Raw genomic sequence first — 22956 nt, 5'->3', positions numbered from 1 at the left:
GTTGACCTTGTGACCTTACATTTAATGCTTCACATCTCATTACTCTTACCCCAAGTCATCTATTTTCCTAATTTTCTGCAATAATGCACTTCAGCTTTGTTACATGTTTCTGGATCCAGTTCTGGAAAAAAGTTTCTGTTCAAGGAAACACTCCACTGTGYGTTTTATTTTGCTTATCTCCTGAAATCAAAACGAAGCATGCTATTACTGTTTGCTCTTCATAGAGCTAGAACGAAAACACACTCACAGGCTTCTCTGTCCTGGGCTCTGAATGATGTCAGTTATTTTTTTCCAGTCTGTTTCAAACAGAAGAACTAATGTAATCATAAATGCATTGAAATTAAATCCTAATAAAGGGTCTTCAGAAGAATATTCATGTTCCCACTTTAAAAAAAAAGTTTATTATACTTGTAAAAGATATTTTGAAGCATTCCAGCTTTCTAAAGCATTGCAGTATACTTCTGCAATAGCTTGCTACCCATTACTGAATAGATTTAATTATACTTTCTCTGTAGTAGAATTACAGTTACAGATGTTTTTTTGCTACTGATTGGAATGTCAGTAATAATTTAATTAGATATTATGACAGTTTCCATGGCTTATATGTTAACACAGTTAAATTCTCTCTGTAAACTAATTTTGAGAACAAATGTTTCTGTTCAAAATCTTTTACAGTGGAAATGTTTCAAAAGTAGAAAAAGTTAATTACACGGCTTTTTTTCCCCTTCTAAATCCTCTGAAGGAGCAGGAACATTTTCCATGGAAATATGGTCAGTCACTGAAAAGTCAAAAAGACTCTAACTGAGCAGTAWATGGCAAATATATGAAATTTTAAACTACCTCACAATCAAAGTTAAATGGTACTATTTATTTATATAGCTAGAGTGACCCTCAGTGTGCAGGAGATATGCTTTTTACTGCATGGTTTTCATGTATGCAAGAACAGTGAATGGCTGTATTATATTTAATTAAAAGCAATAGTGGGCCTACCCATATGTTAAAAGGGCCTGATCTGAACAGTGTGTTGACATCAGATGAATAGGAGAGGCCACCTGCTAGCTCCACTTTTGGCTTTGGGGATGATTTGCATTCCTGTGGCCTGTTGCTCTGCATGATTGCTCTCAGCACTTCACAGCCTCATGGACTGTTTAATATCATGGATACCTTCCAGCCATGCAGGCTATCTCCTTTTGTAACATCAGTGCAGAAGAAAGAGTGACCACTTGCATGATTCTGATGGGTAGAGCATGATGTTTTCACTTAGTGTATACCACATCAAAGAGGAGGAAATGCTTTTCTGTAAACCAGATTAAGATAAAAATTAATCCATTCTTGCCTAAGAGTGCTAACAGACCTTTTTTTCTCTTTCTGAAAGATGCTCATCATTTYAACCTGAGTACAGTACAGTTCATCCTTATTTTTTTTCCTTTGGGCATAGAATGTTTCTTGTTTAAATATGTAAAAGTTAAATAATTCACTAAATATGTTATTGTTTGAACACTGAGAAACCCTTCAGTAGCATAAACGTATTCATGAACACAAAGAGAAGTATTAGACTTCATGTGGTTTCTCACTATTAGACTGCCAGTGCAGTCCTAATTACTGTCATCTTTCTGACAAAATACAAATATTCTAAAGCAAGAGGCAAGAAAAATGTAACTAAAAAGAGAAAGAAATCGTTACACCATTTCCCAGCAGGTAATATTMAAAGACATAAGAAAAATTTCTGATTTGTGTTTCTGTATACTGTCCTTTCTTGAGATTATACTTGCTGCATGGAACTCAGTCCAAGTTCCTTGTAAGTTCCTAACTTGAAGGTTATTGTATTATCATTCAAGGAGTGGAAGGATGCCATTATCTAAAAATAGCCATAGTTATTTTCCAGATACCCTTGTATGTCCAATCTATATTTATTTCTGAAGTGATGAACTGATTTAATCCCAGCAAGCTTTCAGTGACATTTTCTTATAATTTTATACTTCAGTAATAAATAATAAAATAATAATATRCTTGCTTTTGTGTTTGATGTTTCTTTTTCCTTATGTAGCATAATGATTGAAGGTACAAGACAGAAAAAAATCAAATGTTAATCCACATCAGATTTATATACAAAACATGTGATAATTCACTTCTAACATGAGGTTAAAAGATTTAAAAAATTTTGAACATTTTTCAACTTTTTTCTAACCAACTACCTTCCTGACAAATTATTTAATCACTTAAGAACTGGGATAACTGAGATGAAAGAGGAATTTATATACCTAAATGCATCTATAAAAGCCTAATTAAAGCACAGATTTTCTGACTCCTTGCTCAGCTAACTGCAGTACATAAAATTCCTATGGATTTAAGCTTACTACTTAAAAGTTGTTCCAGTACCACAGATTTTATTTCTCAGCATATCCACAGACAACTCAGTCTCAATGCAAAGAGAGAGGAGAGATTTAATTTTGAATTCCACAGTATACAATGCACTTACCACTGTTGAGAAATGGGCTTTCAGTTCCATCCTTTGGCTGAAAGGGTCTGAATCTAACAGTGTTTCTAAACTGCCAGGCTTTAAAGGTTTCAGGGAATAGGAGCTTTCAGTTTCCCCTGCTTAATTAATGTCTTCCATTGCTGATTAAATGTTTTCTAGTCAGTGACTGTGATTAAGTAAATTAGTAAATCCACAGCCTGCTGATTAATATTACCCTTGGAAAAATTTTAGTGATGCCTAGGGAACATCTGCAGTTAAATACAGGTGCTCAGCTCTGCTCAGGCAGGATGTGGACCACTACCATTGGACTRTGGGCTAAACAGAACACATTTGATTGTTCTGGTTCCCTTGAAAAAAAAAAAAAACCTGCTCTCAATTTTCAGACTGAAACCCCATGACAGAGAAGTATCTCTTTAATCTGTAATTAAGCAACCCAAACTTTTAAAGGGATGAAGCTGAAGATAAACTCTCTTTTATAGCATTTTAATTTGAGGTGCTCCAGGATGTCCAGTCATCTGTGGCACGTTTGATAGATGTCACAGGGCCTGCAGGAGACCACTCCTCTAGTCTGGCATCCAGGGGATGATGACTTCTCAAATTTTGAAAGCAGGCATGTTAAATTTAGGCAACTGAATCCCACTAAGGGTATTTAAGCTGATGTGACAGCTGTTATCTAATCAGCACAGTCTAGAGAGTGATTTAATTCTCTTTGTGCCTGGAGCTGGGAATGGCTTTTCCATCTCCAAGGACTGCATTTGCTAAGTTTTTGCTGGCTGCCACTGGAGCTCCTGTGCCTAGCACAAGCAGAGACATTTGCATATAGATTTTTTTTTCATATATTATTTTGCATATAAATTCAGGTGTCTTAATCATGCAATGAATCTTAAAAGTAGTTGTCATATTTTCTACTACTTTCAMTATGATCAATAACACATTGCTACAAAAGCAAATGTTGAAAATCACTTAACTCTAAGTTGGCCATAGAAGCCAGGTATTGTACATGTGGACTTCCACAAAAGCTGCAGTTATTTATTCATGTCTTCTCCACTGCACCAAGAAAGTGCAAAGAGAAGAGAACCCATGGATATTATTCCCCCCAGCAAGATATCTAGCAGCACTGGGTTTAACCAACAGCTAATACACAACTCATGTCCACCACATTTCTGGAAGGGCCTTCCAGTCCTAGAAAAGCTGAAGGACTTGAGACTGGCACAAATTGAAGTTTAATATGTACTGCAATTTGTATCTTTTAGAATCCTRCATCACTTCCCCATCATAACTGTGTGTTAACTGCCATTACATCCAAGTATATGAAGTAATAAATAGGTCCCAAGTGCCAAGTAAATGCTAAAAAAAATCTGAGGCATTTCTTCTCCATGTGGGAACCATCTCCAGTGAACTATACTTCTGTAAAAGAAAAGTTATTACTGCTGTTCTACRAGTGCTTTCCTTCATTAGAAAGCTGCCATGGAAAATGACAAAGAGTTTGCTCTGTTGAGTGCTCTGTAAATGCTGTATGCCTTCTCCAGACACTGTTTTGCAGATGGAAATATTTGAGGTAAGGTTGAATACTTYACTGAATCGTGACCCGCTATAATGTAAGTTTTCTTCTCAGCCTAATTCTCTCTGGTTTGCACTACTCAGGTGCTGTAAAACAGCTGCTGGATTAGCTGATCTATGCAGATTTGAATTCTCTTGTGTGCATAAATCCCCGTGCCATGGGGAAGGAAAAGGAATGAAAAGCTATCTACCCACACCAACTTCCAGCCATAAAAAAAGAAGTGGGCTCTCCCTAAAGAGGTGATAGTCCACAGCATTTCTGCACTCCACTGAATTCCTGTATCTTTGGCTCTATGCAGATTTGTGCAATTTCGAAGCAGAGCTAACTTCTACAACAGTCAAAATAGGTTTCTGTTGAATTTCAAGAACAGTGAAAGTGACATAAAGTCATCTTTTCCACCCAAACATGACAGAGGCTTGTGTATAATCAGCACTTAGTAAGGAATTTAAGTAGAAAAGAATAAGATTATATACAATTCGATTTTAAAACAAACTAGATTATCATCCCTTTGACCATATCACGGAGACAGCTTTATGATAGTATCTTCAAATATATCCAAACACGATAAGGAATTGATACTGGATGTTTTCATTGTTATAGCAAATGGTGTGGTAAGGCACGATGATAACTGCTGCTATGCATTGCTATTGTATATATAATGATGGGGTTGCTGGGCACCACACTCTTCAGGGCTTATCTTTGTCTATTTTTAAGCAAAGTGTTAATTGAGTGCAAATGTGTCTGATTCTGTGATGTAGAGAACTGTTCTTTGTTGACAGTCCTTAGTCTCTTGATTGCTCTTTTGGTATTGGCCAGCTGTGACCTTGAGTGATGAAATACCTTAAAATATGAACTGTGCTTTCTTCAAAGTGTGTATTTTRCCTTCAATATGGTGAAGCCATCAAACGCTTAAACATAGCTTACAGGAAGAGAATAACTTTGCTATAATAAGTACTGGGGGGCCTCAGTTCAAGGAAAGAGAGGATGCTGAGGAATGTTAAAAGCAGACGCTGTTATCACTCCCTTTGAGTACTGACTTTACCTTCACCTACAGTTGCTTCAGCTCTTCCCCCTCTAACCTTGAAGAAAGCCTTTCACAAATRTAGTGACATAATTTATGGAAGGTGTAGCACTGGGGAAGGACAGAAGAAGGAATATCAGCATCTCYGCTTCACAATATTTTTACAGGAAATGTATAGGCAAGCCTCTGGATTCCAGGTAAGTTTTAAAAGCTCTGGCTTCTGCYAAGAAGAAAAAAAAAAGAACCCCCCTGCTAACTTAGTAGGGGATCAAACCCAGAATTCACTGGTGTTCTGACATACATGAGATACAAATCATGAATGGATTCTTTTTGYGAAAGACCCTCTTAGTATCATTCCACAACTCAAAATCATGAATTTCCAGGACTTGCCTGCTTACAAAATAAAGAACTGTCCCCAGCCTTGACAACACCCCCTTACTCTTTAAATCCACCTAGGTGATAGCTGAAAGCCCACTGAAGTCTATGGCTTCTTTTGATCTGAAATGAGGCCACAGATGTCAACAGAGCTACTCAAAAGGAATGTGAATTCACAGGACTGAACACTATGTACGTGCTTGTCCCATGCAGAAAAAACATCTCTCCCTCTCTCCCAGTTACAACTTGTTACTTGTATTTTCTCTKTAGGTATTCCCTGAAGTACCTCACAACATTTCTTCTTTGATCCTGTAATGATCATATTTGTGGCTCATGTTCCAGAGGGATTCTTGCTTCTGAAATGTTAAACACCTATTTTCAACTCACTGACATTCTCTCTCGCCTTCATTTCATGTCAATGGGAGTTATTGAAGCCTTCTGTGACTCTCCTGAGAAGCATTTGGTTCCCTTGTTCTCTGACTTGTATTTCTTACCTGTTGGAGGCAAGAAAGTTTTCGTCTCCTGATTTAATAATTTTACCGGCTATCCTTTCTGCTGTCTTTCCTCAACAGAAATATTTGAAGGCCTGCTGGTCCCACATCTTGCTTACTGATGCTTTGCAGACATTCACTTTTGTAGAGAGAGTGCAAATCTCAACAGCTGGAAATCAACAATTATAGGGAGAATTTGGTACAGTGCTTAAAAATCTGAGCCGTGTAAGACAATTGTTCAAAGAACAATAAATTATGCTTTTGAATCAAAACCCCACCACATAATTGCCTTTTTGTTTGCAGTGACCACAGGAATTGGTAAACTTCAAGTTAAGGAAGTTTTTCACATACACAACACATGTTGATAAGCACCTATTAGACTCCATCTTGCTCCTGGTAAGATTGAATCAACAATAAAGCTAGGAAAGAGTAGTATTTGATACTTTTTTTTCCAGATTTTCTGAAAATCTTTAGTTATGCCAGAAATTCAAGACATAACGGAGGTAGTTTCCTTGAGATCATAGTAAAAGACRTTCTTCTACTGCTGCTGGTGAAACTCAGTAAGAAATACTCTAATTCCACAGGATATAAACTTGGGTAGGCCACACAGAAATCTCTTGCAACTGGTGACTGGAAAAGGGCAAAGAAGGAAGGAAGGAAAAGGAGAGGAGGTTCCTCCTACAGAGGAGGAATACCAGCATGGTATTCCTTTTCCTTCCAATATGAGATCTGGATAAATAAGATTCCTTTCAAGATTGCACTATTAACCTATAGAAAGGAACTGGACTACAAAAATGAGGGTTGTTTTCTGTCCTTCAGCCTCCAGTTATATTTCAGTGAAACCAACACAGAACACCCACCAAAGAAAGGAACTAGCATGAAATTTGAAAAAAAAAAWTTAAAATTCTGTTGTCAAAAATAAATGTAATTCCTAAACTACTTTATTTTGCGTAATTACCCAGCAGAAATATGTTACCTTTGAAGATTTGATTTTTTCCCCTCTCTGGTACTTATTTGCACATTAGCAGGTATCCTGAATCTGGAATATCTCTTCTTGAAACAGGACTATAGTTATCTACAGTCCTGAAGCACTGCACTCTTCACAGTTAAGAAGRCAGAGCAAAGGTCAATGGAAGCTCAGCTTACAACTTTTTACAGTCCAGGCTTTTTTCAGCACACCATCTGAGGAAGTCCAAGCTGTGGTGTTTCAGTCTCATGTATGTCTTTTGACTTTAATTTCAGCTTGTATTAAAGGCTGGATAAGTGTTTTAAAGGGCACTTGAATTCGGAGTCCTCTGTAGGACACTGATCTGCATCWGTTTAAGAGGTGTTCCATGTGCTTTTAGCAGATGATATTTCCAGCCATTCTAAAACGTTTAAAGAGGCTTGTTTTCTGAATTGCCTGCTGATATGCTATAATTCAAATTTGGGGTTTTGGAGTTATGGGTGAATTCAGTATTTTAGATGCACTTGAAAATAATAATAAAAATAAAATACCCCTTCAAATTATAAATAGAGGAAAAATATAAATATACAGTTTCATTTTTTTATTGTTTATCTTTTCTTTTGGGAAATTAAATTTTTGGGGTTTTTTTGACACTGCTGGGACCCAACAAAACCAGTTCTTGCTGTAGCAATATGGAAGTGTCAGGCCCAAAATACAAAATTGCAAAAGAACAAATCATTAATTCTGGCTAAACAAAAACACTGGGGATGATTCTAAGAGTAAGAGATTATATTTGAGATTATATTACAGATTCAACACACCCCACTGCTACATGTGAGATGTAAACTCAAAAGGACTGATGAAAYAGAAAAGTTGCTTGACCTTGCTTCATGATGCAAAATACATAGCTGAAAAAGTAAGATGGAGTGACATATATGGACACCCTTTCTTTCCTGTCTGTTTTATTCATTATAAAATAAAAACAAAGTTGTTGCGACACAGCATGAGACAGCTTAAAATTCAGAGGACCCGGACCTGCTTATCTTTTTGTTAGCATTAAACCACTCATTAGGCAATTAAGGCAGTTGTACAGACATTCTAGAAAAGCACAGGTCACAGTCCCATATGTCTGCCAATCCCATTCAAAGCAYGTATCCTCTCTAATTTTGTCTGTTAGCCTCACACAAATGCCTTGGTAACTACAGTGCTTAAAGATATCAGGCATCCATGTTTATGAACCTGAGCCACTGCTAAACTAATTCTGAAAAAGCCGTAAGGGAGRGTTCCTTGCAATTATTTATAAAGGGTGGTTCACTGGTTATGTCTGGGGATGCTGTCATGGGTAAACAAGTACTCTATGTGTAATTTAGATTTAATAAATGTAGATATATCAATATGTAAATACTGATAGAAATATGTGAATGATGTGCAAGTTCATGTCTCAATATTCATAACATCTCCCTTGTGTGTGTGTTTGTGTGTGTGTGTGTGTATGTGCATTCACTTATATGAACAATTTTTCTCACTAGGAAATATATTATTGGAAATTCTAATTTAGTACATTTTCACACATATAGAGAAAGAACTATTCCTTTGAAGTTAACATACATTATTGATATGCATCGTGTATCATCTTCTAACTCATATTCTTATAAAATCCAATTTGGATCAACAGGTATCCTTTATAGGTACAAATTGCTACATTTATTTAGATTTCTAAATTTTACATTAAACAAAATAGCTAATGCTTTTTTCTAGTGTAAAAGCCTTCTTGTATTGAACAAAATAATAACACTGAATCTGCTCAGGCACTGGAGGTGTTGAGGGATCTACAAACTTGATGCTTTTAAGTTTCAATACCTTTCATATAAACTTGGTATATTCTAGCACTGTTATTTAGATTAATTAGACCTGATGACATATTGAAATGTCTTTTCTTTTTGCCTTGCACAGCTCATCACAATAAAATATTATGTCTTAAGAGTGCTCAGCACCTCACAAAACAGAGTCCTGAAGCAGCACAGTCATAAAGCTGCATTTCATTATGTTAACATTAAACACACTTTTCAGACTTGTTATCAATTTTGTATTGTTTACATGTTTTGGTGGCTTGCTGTTTTCAGGTTTGTCACTTTACAGCAMGAGGCCATTTTACAATATTGCACAACTGGCTGCACCCTGGTAAAAACAAATATATTGCAGACATGCTAAGCAACCATCCCTACTACTGCTTTCCTGTTGCAGTTTGCTTCTGATCAGCCACACCAGGATTATCAGAGACCTGAGCCTCTGCAGCCAAGCCTGCCAGTTTTGCTGAGCTGTGAAATTTAGGTGGCAAGTCTCTGCAGCAGAGAAACCTCCAACAAGAGGGAGGTTTCATCCATACAGAGGCATTCCCCTAAACAAAATGGGTCAAATTGAAAGCAGTTGTAATTTAGAGCAAATAACAGAACTGCAGTTCACCCATCATTTTTGATGAAAAAAAAGGTTATTTTGGTATTTTGCTCAGAAATGCTTAAATAGACTTTAAATATAAATGAGAATGGTTGCTCTAATAGACGACTGGTACTTCATTTGAGAAAGTATAATTTATCACTAAGATTAATATAGGTATCCAAACCAGTATGGGTCTGCAGAATTCAAGAATGATTTAAAATAAATTCCTGTTGGAGAGCAAGGCCCACCTCAGACTGGTTTCCACACTTTGTGACTAGCAGATTGGGGTCTAAAAAGTTTTCATCTCAGTGGGAAACGTCCTTTATCTACTTTCACAGCAGGTGAGTCTGTCAAAGGTGAAGAATGGCACCAAGAAGGCCTCTTCCAGTCCACTTTATCTTTCAGTCTTGTTTTGCTTTATTAAATTTTTTAAACAGTTCATCAGGTTAGTCATCAAGCTTTATTCTCTATTATTACACTAATTTTAAAATGATACTATTTTGACTGGAAGAATAATGAAAAAAGTCACTGGGGATCAGCTGTGGATATATTGCCCCTCCTTTGCTCATGCTCTCGTGGGGAGGATTAGTCATGTGTTGGTTTAAAACATCCCTACAGGCAATGTCTTATTGCTTAAGGTTCAGAAATATGAATAATAATAAAACTAGACCATAAGCTATTTAGATTGCTAGAAATTAAATTTAACAGTTTCAGTTCATGAATCCAGCTGTAAAAGTACATACAAAGCATTAAATTAACAGCAACACATGGAAATCCACAGGATCATGTTCCAGAGGAACCAAGTTTTGTGTTTGTTTTACCAGCTAATCTGGTAAGACTAGACAAAACAGATTTTTTTTTTAACATTAAACTTCTTATTCCATTAACAAAATCCTTCTGTGAAGAAACCTGCTGCTGCAAAACAATATTTGTAACTTTGATTTGTCGTTTGCTCCATAAAAACACTGAATCTGTCAACTAGTCAACTTCCTTAACCTTGTAGTAAGAAACTGATGGACCAGGAAGGCTTAATGTGCYGAAGAGATCATCTGTTTTTCTCCAAATATATTGATGAATGCAACTAAAGATATTGCATCTGACCAAAAACTTATTGTGAATATCCATCACAGTCACAGCACTGCTTCTAATGTTAGTATTTGAGAATATATTCATACAAACAAAAACTAGCAACTCTAGTCCAAAGAGAGTTTATTTTTTTTCAAACTAATTGCTGTTACTGATTCTATCTAGGAAGCAAACACTGCAGGAAAACGCAGCAGTGTAAAATCCCAGGGACAGAGAGTTTTATGGGTATCATTTTAAGATATATTTTAGCTTTGTGTGGCAGAAGTTTCATGTAGAAAATTTCTGTCTTAAGTGATATGACTGCTCTTAAGATAGAAACAAGTAAGGAAGTAAGGCTGATAGTAAAGTGGGCTTCATGATTATATGAATTATGAATACCATTATCTATTATGAATACCATTAGCATCTATTATGAATACCATTAGCAATCATGCAGATGACACTGAGCTGGGAGGAATGTCAACTCTGGAGGGTGGGAGGGCTCTGGGAGGGATCTGGGTAGGCTGAATAGGTGGGCCAAATCCAACAATATGAAGTTTAACAAGACCAAGTGCTGGGTCCTGCTCTTTGGCCACAACCTCCTGCAACACTACAGGCTGGGGACAGAGTGGCTGGACATCAGACAGGCAGAAAGGGACCTTGGGGTRCTGATTAATTGCAGGCTGAACRTGAGCCAGCGTGTGCCCAGGTGGCCAGGAAGGCCAGACATCTCCTGGCCTCTATCAGGAATTGTAAGTCCAGCAGAACCAGGGAAGTGATTCTTTCACTCTGCTTGGCACTGGTGAGGCCACACCATGAATACTATATCCAGTTCTGGGCCCTTCAATTTAGGAAGGATGTTGAGCTCCTGGAACATGTTCAGAGAAGGGCAACAAGGCTGATGAAGGGTCTGAAAAACAAGTCCTATGAGGAGCAGCTGAGGGAGCTGGGGGTTGTTCAGTGTGGAGAAAAGAAGGCTCATGGAAGACCTTATTACTCTCTACAACTGCCAAAAAGGAGGCTGTAAGCAGGTGAGGTTTTATCTCTTCTTCCAGGMAACCAGCAACAGAACAAGAGAACACCGTCTTAAGCTGCACTGAGGGAGTTTTAGGCTGGACATTAGGAACAAGTTTTTCACAGAAGGATGATTAGATATTGGAATGGGCTGCCCAGAGAAATGTGAAGTCACCATCCCTGAAGCTGTTTAATGAAAGACAGGATGTGGCACTCAGTGTCATGGTCTAGTTGACTGACACTGAGTTGACCTCCTTAGAATTCTGCTAAGCTCTTATCTTTCAAGATTTCTAATGAAAAGAAAATAATCCCTGAATTTAAGAATTGCCTAAATATGTACTGTAATAAGGACATTTTAATGAGTTTGAAGTGTTCTGTCTGACATGAGATACATCCTTATTTTTAAGTTTTAAGGGAAAAATGTGGCACATTCAATTTTAACCTTGGTTAAAAAATTTTTCTGATTTATCATGCTGATATGTTAGGAATCAAAGCAATCGCTTGTTTTCTTAATGGTATAGGAATAAAATTTGCAATTTGCTTTTAAAAACTGAATCACTGTTTTCAGATATTATTTACAGGACATACTTTTTCAATTACATCTCCCTCCCCTTTTTCTCTCAGACTAGAGACACAATCTGTTTAAGCAAGGTATACTTTTTTTTCAGAAAGATTTCTTTCAAACACCTTCTTTACCAAGCAACCAATTTTTTTTGGTTGGAATATGTAGAATAATAGCTCACTTATTTTATACCCAGTTAATCTTGAATGTGCATTTCACTGATTGTGGACTTCATTCATTCTCACTTTGATTTGTGCTTTGGAAAGCCCAAATCATTAGTGTTGTTCGTACAGACCTTTAAGGCTTACTGACAATAAATATTTCATATCTCTTTAATTCTTTAATTATTTCTTTATTCCATGTCTGTATATMGTACCAGCTGCACAATAATTCATGGCTGTACATTCCAGATAAACCACATTTTGGATATAATGTAACAACGACCACCCTTAACAGGCCATTTATGTTTCTACAGAAGGATCACAAATCTGTCTGGACACACAAGAGGATTAATGAGAATAATGCTGGTGAATTATTCATCAGGCAGTGCTCATTAATTTAGCTAATTGCTTTACATATTCCAGCAGAAAAGACACTTTACTTTTGCATTTTCCATACAACTGCTGCCTTTGTACCATATCACTATTCAAATGCCATAGAATAGTGAAAGAAACATTTTCTTAAAATGTTTTTACCAATGTATCCACTTCTTCATATTTAATATGCTAACTCCTAAAATCTTGTCGTAGATAAACAGAGAGCAGAAAGACATTCTGCACTCTGCCTATCATATTTTCCAAGCTGCTTCTKTCTTAAAGGAACAAGGCTGACTATATTTTATATGTTTTGTCAACAAAAGGCTTTTAAAAGTGGATTTTTTTTTCTTACTACCTTTCTCTAGCCATATTTCTGTTCTTTTTTGATAAACTGGAATAGGAAACATGTTTTATTTTATGTCTGGATACAGTCAATCTCAAGGCAAGCATGCAAGTGTGGTTATATTTTCATATGTTCATCATTAGCATCTTATACACATTACCTGAATGATTTCTTGCTGGAAATCATTGTTTTAGTAGAAATAAAATAGTCCGCAGGTACAACCGAATTCCTTTAGAACTCACATTCTCTGAATGAGCATTCTATGAACTTTCTATCCATACTATAAAAAACATATGCATCAGATGTGTAATCTCTGAAGCACAGCATCCTGGCCATGATGGTAGTCAGCACCAGATGTTTCACATAAAGGTGAAAAATCCCCCTACAGTAGGCAGATGTTGGATTACTTCTCTATTAAGGAGGTCTCATCCTAAACCCTAATACTTAAGATATTGTCTGAAGTCCAAAAGCATGAAGTTTTATTTTCATTCCAGAACGCCTCTTTAGTGTCTCACTAAGTTTTATGCTTTGAGAGTGTTTGTTGTGGAGCAGTGGCAGGAATTGTTATGTGGGCTCCAGATGTAGGTTCAGTATTGTTTCCCRTGCTGGAGCAACATGCAAGAGCAAAATCAGCTCAGAGCAACTGGAATATTAAATTGCTCAGCTGTTAGCCTCATAGAAGAGTAAAACATAGCTAGAAAATCACATTTCTCAACATTTTAAAAATTAAAGGGATATTCACTGAGACTACAGAGGACATGTTCCTGACTCCAGGCTATGCCACTGCTAAACTCCAAATTCTTGYTACAAAATGTGGAGATCTCTGTCCTTTTAGATACAGTTGGACATTTGTAACAGAAAAGTTTTGGCAATTTAAATAGCGTGGTCACTCCATCAGGCCCAGATGTACCATGGTGTACAGATGTAAACACCTCTGTGTTTACAATGGGAACACAAGGTCATTGTCTTATGAGCATATGTGGTGACAACACTATGRCAAGGAGCAGGAAATGGATGTTAATGAGGCTGAAGAGCCAAAGTCTCTCTGGGACCAATTGTGAAAGAAGGTTAAAGCTCCCCTTCCTGGCTGTCAAGCACTGGAGCAGTCCTGCTGTCTCTGTGRCTGCAACGCTGTCTCCTGCCTGTGCTGGGTCTTCTAAAACCCCTTGGTGACCTATTTCCCTTCAATCACACTCTTCAAAAGGCCCTCTAAAAAAGAATTTAAAAAACTACCTCTAATCTCTGGTAGCTCTCTTCTTCTTCTTGAGCTCAGAATAACAAATCCGATTTATAATAACTGAAGCATTGTGTCAAATTATGTTCTTCAATATGGTGCAAAATATCTCAAAACTTTTAATTGAAGGTCTGTATATGGAGAAAAGGAATAGAAAGTTTTTTTTCAAAAAAAAACCCCACCAAAAATAAAAAACAGAAGACCCCAAACATAACAGTTTTAAGTCCAAAAGTCAATTTATCTGTTGACCTCAAAGAAAACTATAAATCTGAAAGAATCTTTCAGCACTAGGACCCGCAATACGTAAAGGTCAAAAAAAAGTCAGAACTGTAACAGTAATGTACTACTATAGAACTTAATAAAATACTCTCTGTGTTGTTTTTGATTCTTTATTAGTCAAATTCCTGGCTATACAACGATCCAGTGTCAACATTAAGTCTGGCATTTAGGCTTCTCTCCTAGGAAATGGGAAGTATAGGTCCAGAACCTTGAAGCTTCTCAAACTCAGTCAGGAACTGTAGGTATTCTGTGCTTGATGTTTCCCACTGGCCAAACTTCAGTGGCTACCTGTTCACCATATGAACATGTTGCCCTGCCCAGAAAACACCTACGTTTCCTGCATCGCACTGGAAAAGCAACTCTGTAGCTAAACTGCACCAAACACTTCCCTGAGGGTGATGCGGACACCTAATTYCCTCCAGAAAAAAATGCAGCTTAAATCTCTCTAAAGGCTAATTTTAAGTGCCTAAAGTAGGAGGTTTGACTAAYGCTGCCCATGCCTATTTTCATCCTCTGCAGTCTCATGCAAATAGATTGTTGTATCTGTTTGTTGTGAGTTAACCCTGGTACGCAGTTCAGCCCTGCACAGCCACTCACTCACCTCCCSACTGTGGGATGGGGGAGAGAAATAAAAGCATAAAACTGAGAAAATTTGTGGGTTGAGATGAAGACAGTTTAATAGGGAAAGTCAAGCTGTGGCAAAATAGGGAATTGACTCAGCACTTCCCATTGGCAGGCAGGTGTTCTGCCATTTGCAGCAAAGCAAGGCTCCTTCACATACAACTGTCACTTGGGAAGACAAATGCCATAACTCTGAATGTGTCCCAACTTCTTGCCCTCCTTCAGTGTACTCCTGGGGGCTGGGAGGACATAGTGAGAAACAGAGAAGGCTTTGACACTGATCAGCAATAAAATAATAAAACATGGATGTCTTATCAACACTGTTTACATCACAAATCCAAAACACAGTGCCATACAAGCTGTGATGAAAACAATTAACTCCATCCCAGACAAAACTAGCATCCTGTTGTACTAGGACCACACTTATACTTTTAAAAGCCATTATTTGCAATGAGAAATGTGAGAAAATTGTGAATTATCCTAAGAAAKTTCTAACTCTCGTGTGTCACATAATTGTGATGCTTAGGGACATGTTTTAGTGATGGACTTGGCAGTTCTGGGTTAATGGCAGATCTCAATGATCCTAAAGGTCTTTCCAAACCAATGCAATTCTGTGATTCAGATAATTCTATCAGCTGAGACACAGAGCCTGAAACCCCCAGATGTCAGCATGTGAAACAAATCCCTTCTCATCCTGGTATAGAAACATCTGCTATAGAGGTGAATTGTGTTTTGAATTGGGGAAAGTAATAATTAAAGCTGGCATGGAATGGTTGATACTGCAAATGGGGCATTCCTGTTATGCAGAACACTGCTCTCTTTCATAGAATTTGCCTAAGCAACACTGTGAGTACTAAACATAACAAGAATAAGATGTATTCTGCCTCACAATATGATATTAGCATATTAATTTAAAAGTACTACAAATTTTTTCTGCCTTGATGAAGTTTACAAATAAATTTTTGTTAGAGATACTGTGGATTCAAGAACGTGCTTTTTGTTGCAATTGCAACATTAAATAGTGCATATTAACTTTTATGTGACTACATCTTGTATTAGTAATGAAGATAGCAAAACAAGATATAAAAAACCTGACTTTTCCAAAGTTTTTCTACTTTATTTGCTGTTGTTATCATTATGCTGAAAATGGAATCTCTCAATGTCAATACCATTCCAGTAATTTCTGTGTCAGTCTTTGCTCTAGAGTTACAGTATTCATTTGCCTGGTTCAGTCTTTAATACTGAAGCAAAAAACCACAACTTTTTGTCCTAACTTATGCATACTACTAAAGAGGATTTTAGATCATAGGACTCAGCTGAAAACTGCAATCTGACTCTGAGGTTAAATACAAACAAATGGAGAAAAAAATGATGCACACATTTACTTGATCTCAGATTACTTTGCATTATGGCACATGTGATATTTGTTCTTATCCTACATTACACACTATTTCAATTTATTTTTCATTATTTTGTAATATGTTGTCCAGAAGTTTTTGTTGTGTTGATAATTTAAAAGCTGTTTTCAGTTACTGTGGGTATTCATTTTAATTGCACATTGTTTAGGCAAAACGATATAAAGTAAATTGAAAAACATGAAACTGCCATATTAAATATGAGCAAATTACCTTGGCAAGCACATCTTTTATGTGCAAACACAAACTTTGCTTTGTTTCTTCAGTAGTAACTCTGCCTTATTTGCTGTTTGGTTTTGGCCAAAAACTTCAAACACTTATTTTTGGTATGCCCACAAAATATGTTTCGAACATTAACTTAGCAATTAGAAGAATAAAACAAAACAAAACAAAACCCAGATAAATTTAGCAYTGGAATTTATATAATCTACATATATTTGTGATTTATTGGATAATGCCTAATTCATTTTCACTTGCTGGCCAAGTCTGAAATAGAGAAATTCATATMCGGTTTGTAGAAGATGGTTCATTTGATACTAAAATAGATCTTTAAAATTAACCAGAATAATTGCTCCCTAAGAGAATAGAAAATGTTTGGGTCTTTAACTCCTTCCTCCTTTCCTTGGAAAGCCCTATTCCCAGAATGCAGTGCAGGTACGTTTTCCAGGTGGTTTTTTTGTCCTGTTTTGATGAAACTCTGATAAATACTCTCTACTTGAGATGAAATGGATATAGCATAAAAGCTGTCCCAGCATTTCTTTATCCAATAAACATTTCCTAAGAGTAATCTGAAGTTTTTCTTTATCTTACATGATGAAAAGGAGTCACATTTTGGAAAGAGAAGAAAASTGACTTCACTGACAATCAGTACTATTTTGTTGTCTCTTAATAACATAAMGAGAGGAAGGAAATCAGAGGTTACTTCATACTGCACCTTATAATCACTATAAGAAATCATGTCAGTACTTATTGGCAGAGAAGACTGGGTGGAAAGGGATATACTAACTGCATTTATATGAAAAAAAAAAGAGATGGAAAAAAAGTCTGTGCAACAGTAGGCAAAAGACTTGCCCTGTAAAGGAAATATTTTCTTAAATATTATAATAGCACCTTGAAAATCCATTCAGGAATTGGCTCGTGGTTTCTCCTGATACTGTCGAGTGGTAGGTCAGGTCACTGAGACAAAGAAATTACAGTTTAAATGATGGAGTCAGACTAGGGACACATTTGGTTCACCAGCATTTCTGTCAGTTACGGAAATATCTCAAATGGAAAATGTTACCCATAAATAAGCACTTTCTGCTACAATCCTTTGCTGTCCTTGATATGCCCCATAACAATTTTATGTAGCTATGTAGYGCTGGTACTTGGGAGACCACCCAAAGACCCAAAGGGTTGCTGAGTACCATTCTTAGCAGTGTAAAAGTCGGCACCCTTTACAAATGTAAAATAACATAGCTTATGACATGTCCCTTTCATTTATGACTCTGTGTATGGATGTGTAACTATGAAACCAGGTCGCAGGATTTCCTTCTTTTCCTGTTTGATGTTGCGTGGTAGCATGAGAATAAAGTTTAAATGTTTCCATTTTTGTGYTTGTTTGTTTTACAGTGTGATCTAGTTGTCAAAAACCCTGCCATCTGACCAAATTAGTGAAAGAATAGAAAAGAACAGGGTCCAACATCTRGCAAGAAAGACCCTAACTTGGACTTTCTTCTTGATTGTGTCTGTTTCAAATGCCAGGTGTCTATCACCTGGGATGTAGTTTTACTTTGGCAAAGTAAACCTTTTACTAACTCTCTGAAGAATGCTGTCTCTGAATGATGCTGCAGCTAATGCAATAATGATTTACTGCCACAACTGTAAAGGATATTTTTTAACATTGTGTTACACTTCCCATCAATTTAGATCAACCAGACCTACCATATGTGAGAAGTTATCTGCATTTTTCTCCAATAAAACTGAAATGATGAAAGTTTTGCTTTCCCTGAGGTATGTTCCAGTATTGGTAGCCCCATTGTTTTGGGGTTTTTTTAACCATCATCTTTCTCAGGGCTGGAGCATATTATGCCTGCAATGCTTGCCAGAATTCTATGGCTTATTTGTTGTTTGAGACTCACCATATGTGTCTTTGATCCCTGCCTAGTAGGCACTTTGGCTGCTTGCCAGTTTGGCACTTATGATTATCATCAGTATGAATAGCTCCCTTGCTTCTGATTCTGTCCTTCTCGCTGTCATCAAATCACTCTTTAAACAACTTTCTTACTTTCTTTTAGATGCTTATAAACAATCAACCTATTTTTACCATGCCTTTCTTGGCCAAGGTTTTGTGTTGCACTGCAGGAAATCAAACAGCTTTATGTTTCCACTCCTAATGATCTAACTGCCAACTACCTGTGTAACTGCATGAGAACAATAATGAGTACGGAAATATCTCTCATGATAGTATTTGAAGTTACTCTGCATATTACACAAATATGCCTGTTCTCTCCATCTGGTTGGCTTGGTGGCATGACTTCTATGAGTGATTATTTATTTTAGTGAAAAGCATTCCTTTTAAAAGAAGTTTTAAAACCTTTGACCATAACACAGTGTGAGCCAATGACAATGATAAATTCAGAAGAGTATCAGAATGATAAACAGTTTTAAGAGACAGATGGAAAGCCAAAAGTCAGTCATGCACAATTTCTACTCACTATCCTGATATAGCACTAAACATATCTGAGCCTTCCATGTGTTCTGGTAAACTGAAGCTGTTCCAAAATGCCATTGTTGAACAAAAGATMTGCAGAATCAAAATAAGGAACAGCACAGGGCCCATAAAAGTGCAGACCACATGAGGCCCAGGTGGTGTAACAGAATGATCTGCCCAAAGCATCCATTGTCCTCTACATGACTTTGCAAACCCTTCAATTAGTAAATATACTGGTGCTATCACTAGACAAGGGTATCTGCCTTCGWGTTAACTCACAGAGTGGGCTGGAGTGAGTTTTGTGACCTCTGCAGGCAAAGAAAAGTATCAAGATGATTGCATGTGCCTAAAGCACAATCCTCTTGAAGCTTCTTTCACTCTGTGCTGTACCATGTGACTCRTGTACCAATAATTCATTATGGCTTTAAAGGTTTTATTTAACACACAGGGCCTTTTTCGACAGAAAAATTATCACACCCTTCTCCAAACAAACATGGAAGTTTCTAATGAATGTGTTTCATTTCTACATCTCTTGATTTTGAAACAACTCCTKGCGTTTAGGACTAGTTGAAAAACTCGGTGCTAAATTGGCAAGAGTGAAAACAAAAAATTTTAATTGCAGGGAGAATGAGAGGTAAAACAGAAAAGAAACAATGAGAAACTATTGCATGAGAATTCCATTTGGGATTACTTTAGAATGTATCTGTTATATTTTCCTTCTCCAACCACCAACACAGATTTCAGACAAAGATGTTCCTTTTCAGCATATTTGGTGGCACTCTGAGTCTTGAAGCAGGTTTGTGATAGTAAACATTCACACTGGTTGTAGGCTGGAAGAGCCCASTGAGGTTTTAAGCCCTACAAAAACAAAACAGTAACAGAAACAATACCATTACAAGGGTTTTATTGTGGAGAAAATAGCAGTTTGATGTCTACACTACCTGCAGAGCATTACAGTGCAGCTAATTTCAGAGGTATTTGTAAGAAAGACAATTRAAGGCCGTATGAAATTTGACTTTGGTACTGGAGTAACTTGAGAACAGTCCAGGTAGGCAGGAGAGGTACACTTTATTCACAGACATATTCCAACTTCCTTGCAATTGCAGTTTTTATCCTTTTTCCATCTCGCAATGAAATTTACAGAAAAGTGAAAATAAAATTATTTATCTAAATAAAGTGCCTTTCCCTTCACATATACACATCATTGATAAACGCTCTCACTGGGAGACAAAAGAGAAAGGCATGATTTTTTTTGCCAGCTTCTCCATATTTTATCCCTAACTCTACAAGTAACAAGACCCATCAATTACCCAGAGTCAGTATTTAATGGAAACTCAGTGGAATTTTGAACTGTGAATATGAAAGAACGTTGAGATCACAAATAATTTACTGGAAAAAGGCAGAAAAGATTCTAACTGCATAAGATAGTAGTCAGTAAAAAATCTCCTGGCACTTTTCAGTGGCCAGATTTGAAATTGCAAAGATGACCACCAGCAATATTTAAAATTTTTTACATTGTATTTTAAATATCTTATTTCTCAAAAGCCTTAATTATCCTTGAAATACAAAAATTTCCCAGCCAATCAATCAGCATCCAGTTCTGGTTTACAATAGCCATGGAAAAATATTTTTTAAATGCATGTAACAGCAAGCATTTAATACAAAACTGCAAAAGAAAAGCATGGGGCTTTGAGAACATCATGSCTGCCCTCGAATGACTGAGACAGAGACTTGGCGGTAAACCTGATAATCTTTTGCAGAAATGATCGAGGGAAAGTTTCATAAATTTAACAAAATATCCCTGATACCCCAGAAAAGCAATGATCCAGAAACAATTTTTGCTTGAGAGGAATTTGGAAAGTTGGCTGACATAATGAATGCTAAAGGAGCTGACAAAATAAAACTTGCTGCTGCGGAGAGAGCTGTTAAATCCTGAACAGTATTCCATTTGCTATGGAACATGCTCCACGTTTCAGCTACCCAAATGGAAAGTGTGTGCAAGAAGCCTCGTGTCACCCGGACGTCCGAGCGAGCACGACTTGATCATCCTGCATCGTTTGCACAGCCCCGGGATGCCSAACAGGACACGCAGGCTCGGTCTGGAAGCAGCTCTGTCCCTTCTCTTTGCTGCTCTTTTTCCCCCCTGCTGCCTAAAGCCCTGCCAGCTGAGGCTGGGCCCCGTGTCCGCGGGCATGCGGGGCGCTGTGGGGATGTGYGCCAGGACATGGGGCCGGCTCTGCCCGTGCTCTCCGCTCCCCGGCTCTCCTCGGCGGTTTGCCCGCACGCAGGCCCGCGACTGCAGGCTGCAGCGCCGGCCGAGCACGCAGCGAGAGCGGGCACCCACTGCCGCGGCGCCCGGGGAGGCGAGCGGGGCAGAAGGCGAGCAGGGGCAGAAGGCGAGAGGGGCAGAGGGCGAGGAGGGGCAGCAGGCGAGAGGGGCAGAGGGCGAGCGGGGGCAGCAGGAGGCGATGGCCGGGGCCCGGCGGGCGTGAGGCGGCGGCCGCCGCAGCCGCGCGGGAGGGAACGCGGCGGCGCTCGCGCTCCGCCAATCGCGGGGCTTGTCGCCCACGGGCCGGGAGGCTGCGCCCACCCTGCGGCGGCGGCTGCCGGGCGAGCCATGGGCACGGTGCCGTCGGCGCTGAAGCACTGCCTCAGCTACCAGCACCTCCTCAAGGAGCAGCTGTGGATCGCGGAGCCGCCCGCAATCGCGCACCCCGCGCAGGTACCGCCGGGCGCGGGTCAAGGGATGGGACGGGGCCGGCCCTGCGGCGCACGGCCGCCAGCAGGGGGAGAACGGGGCGCCACCGCCCCCTCGCCGCCCCTCGCCGCCCCCTCGCCGCCCCTCGCCGCCCCTCGCCGCCCCTCGCCGCCCCTCGCCGCCCCTCGCCGCCCCTCGCCGCCCCTCGCCGCCCGGCCTGTCCCGTCCCCTGCCCGCGCTGTCCCTGCCCGCCTGCAGCGCTCGATTCTCCCGTCTCCCTTTTCCTGTAGTGCGGGGAGCAGCTGTGGAGTTTACCCACCGGCCCGCGCTGCTGGTCGGTGTTTCAGCACACGGGCGGTGTTTCACCGTGTTCCAGGCAGGGCGAACGCAGGTGGGCGGCGCAGGGRTAGCAGTGAGGCAGTGGTAAACCCACCCAGCTTGTGGTCATCATCACGCGTGATCATCCGCTGTGTGAAAATCATAAAATGTCAGGGTGACACGGGTTTGGGCGAGGCCACTGCACTGCCCTTGKTCACACGAGCGTGGCGGGCGTGTTTGCTGTCGAGGGAAGAGTCACTGCAGCCRCAGGGTGCTCACGGAGGGCGAGGGAAGGTGGCCGCTCACCCTCCTGTCTCAGCCGTGAGCAGGTGTGGGCAGTGGCTAAAGCGGGTGTAGGTTGGATGAGGAGGCGCCTGGGCAGGAGGCCAAATCAACACCGTAGGCCATGACTGTCCTCATCATGTAAGGGAAGAAATGAAGGAAAGTTACCTGCATACGCTGTCTGAGCAGTCATTCATTCCAGTTCTAACTCCAGTAATCAATCAGTGCTTCAAACGTTAAAAAACATAAGCCAAGCCTAGAATAAAATTGTTTAAAATATATTTAATTTTTTTTTTGAGGAGCACCTCTTGTTTGCTGCATGTTTCTTCTGTTCTTAAATATGATGGGGGATAGTCTTTCATTTTTCTCCACTATTTGGAAGTGAAATTTAGTTACTAGGTGGCAATGTGACTTCAGAGGTGGAGAGATGATGAAAAATGTTCTGAGTGGTGAGAAAAATTGGCAGCATTTTAATTTTGCTTCAGATGATCTGAGCTTCATATCTCAAAAGATGCATATATGGAATGGACAAAGCAACACTTGTGAGCATAGAGCTTGATATAGGTAAGCCACATACAGCTTCCAGCT

General features: G+C 39.0%; 1 protein-coding gene across 1 annotated transcript in view; it reads left to right on the top strand.

The window, feature by feature from the left end:
- The first annotated feature begins 21642 nt into the window (after positions 1-21642).
- HMGCLL1 (3-hydroxymethyl-3-methylglutaryl-CoA lyase like 1) overlaps positions 21643-22956 on the top strand; it is a 75212-nt gene continuing 73898 nt past the window's right edge. Inside the window, exon 1 of the mRNA XM_057372210.1 lies at positions 21643-21792. Within this exon, the coding sequence (XP_057228193.1) occupies positions 21688-21792 (105 nt within the window). The 5' untranslated portion in view covers positions 21643-21687. The remainder of the gene's footprint in view (positions 21793-22956) is intronic.

Source organism: Malurus melanocephalus, unplaced genomic scaffold (assembly GCF_030028575.1).
Source record: "Malurus melanocephalus ecotype Western Australia unplaced genomic scaffold, MMel_1.1 scaffold_166, whole genome shotgun sequence".
In the NCBI taxonomy this organism is placed as follows: domain Eukaryota; kingdom Metazoa; phylum Chordata; class Aves; order Passeriformes; family Maluridae; genus Malurus; species Malurus melanocephalus.
This window is presented reverse-complemented; position numbering and strand designations above follow the sequence as displayed.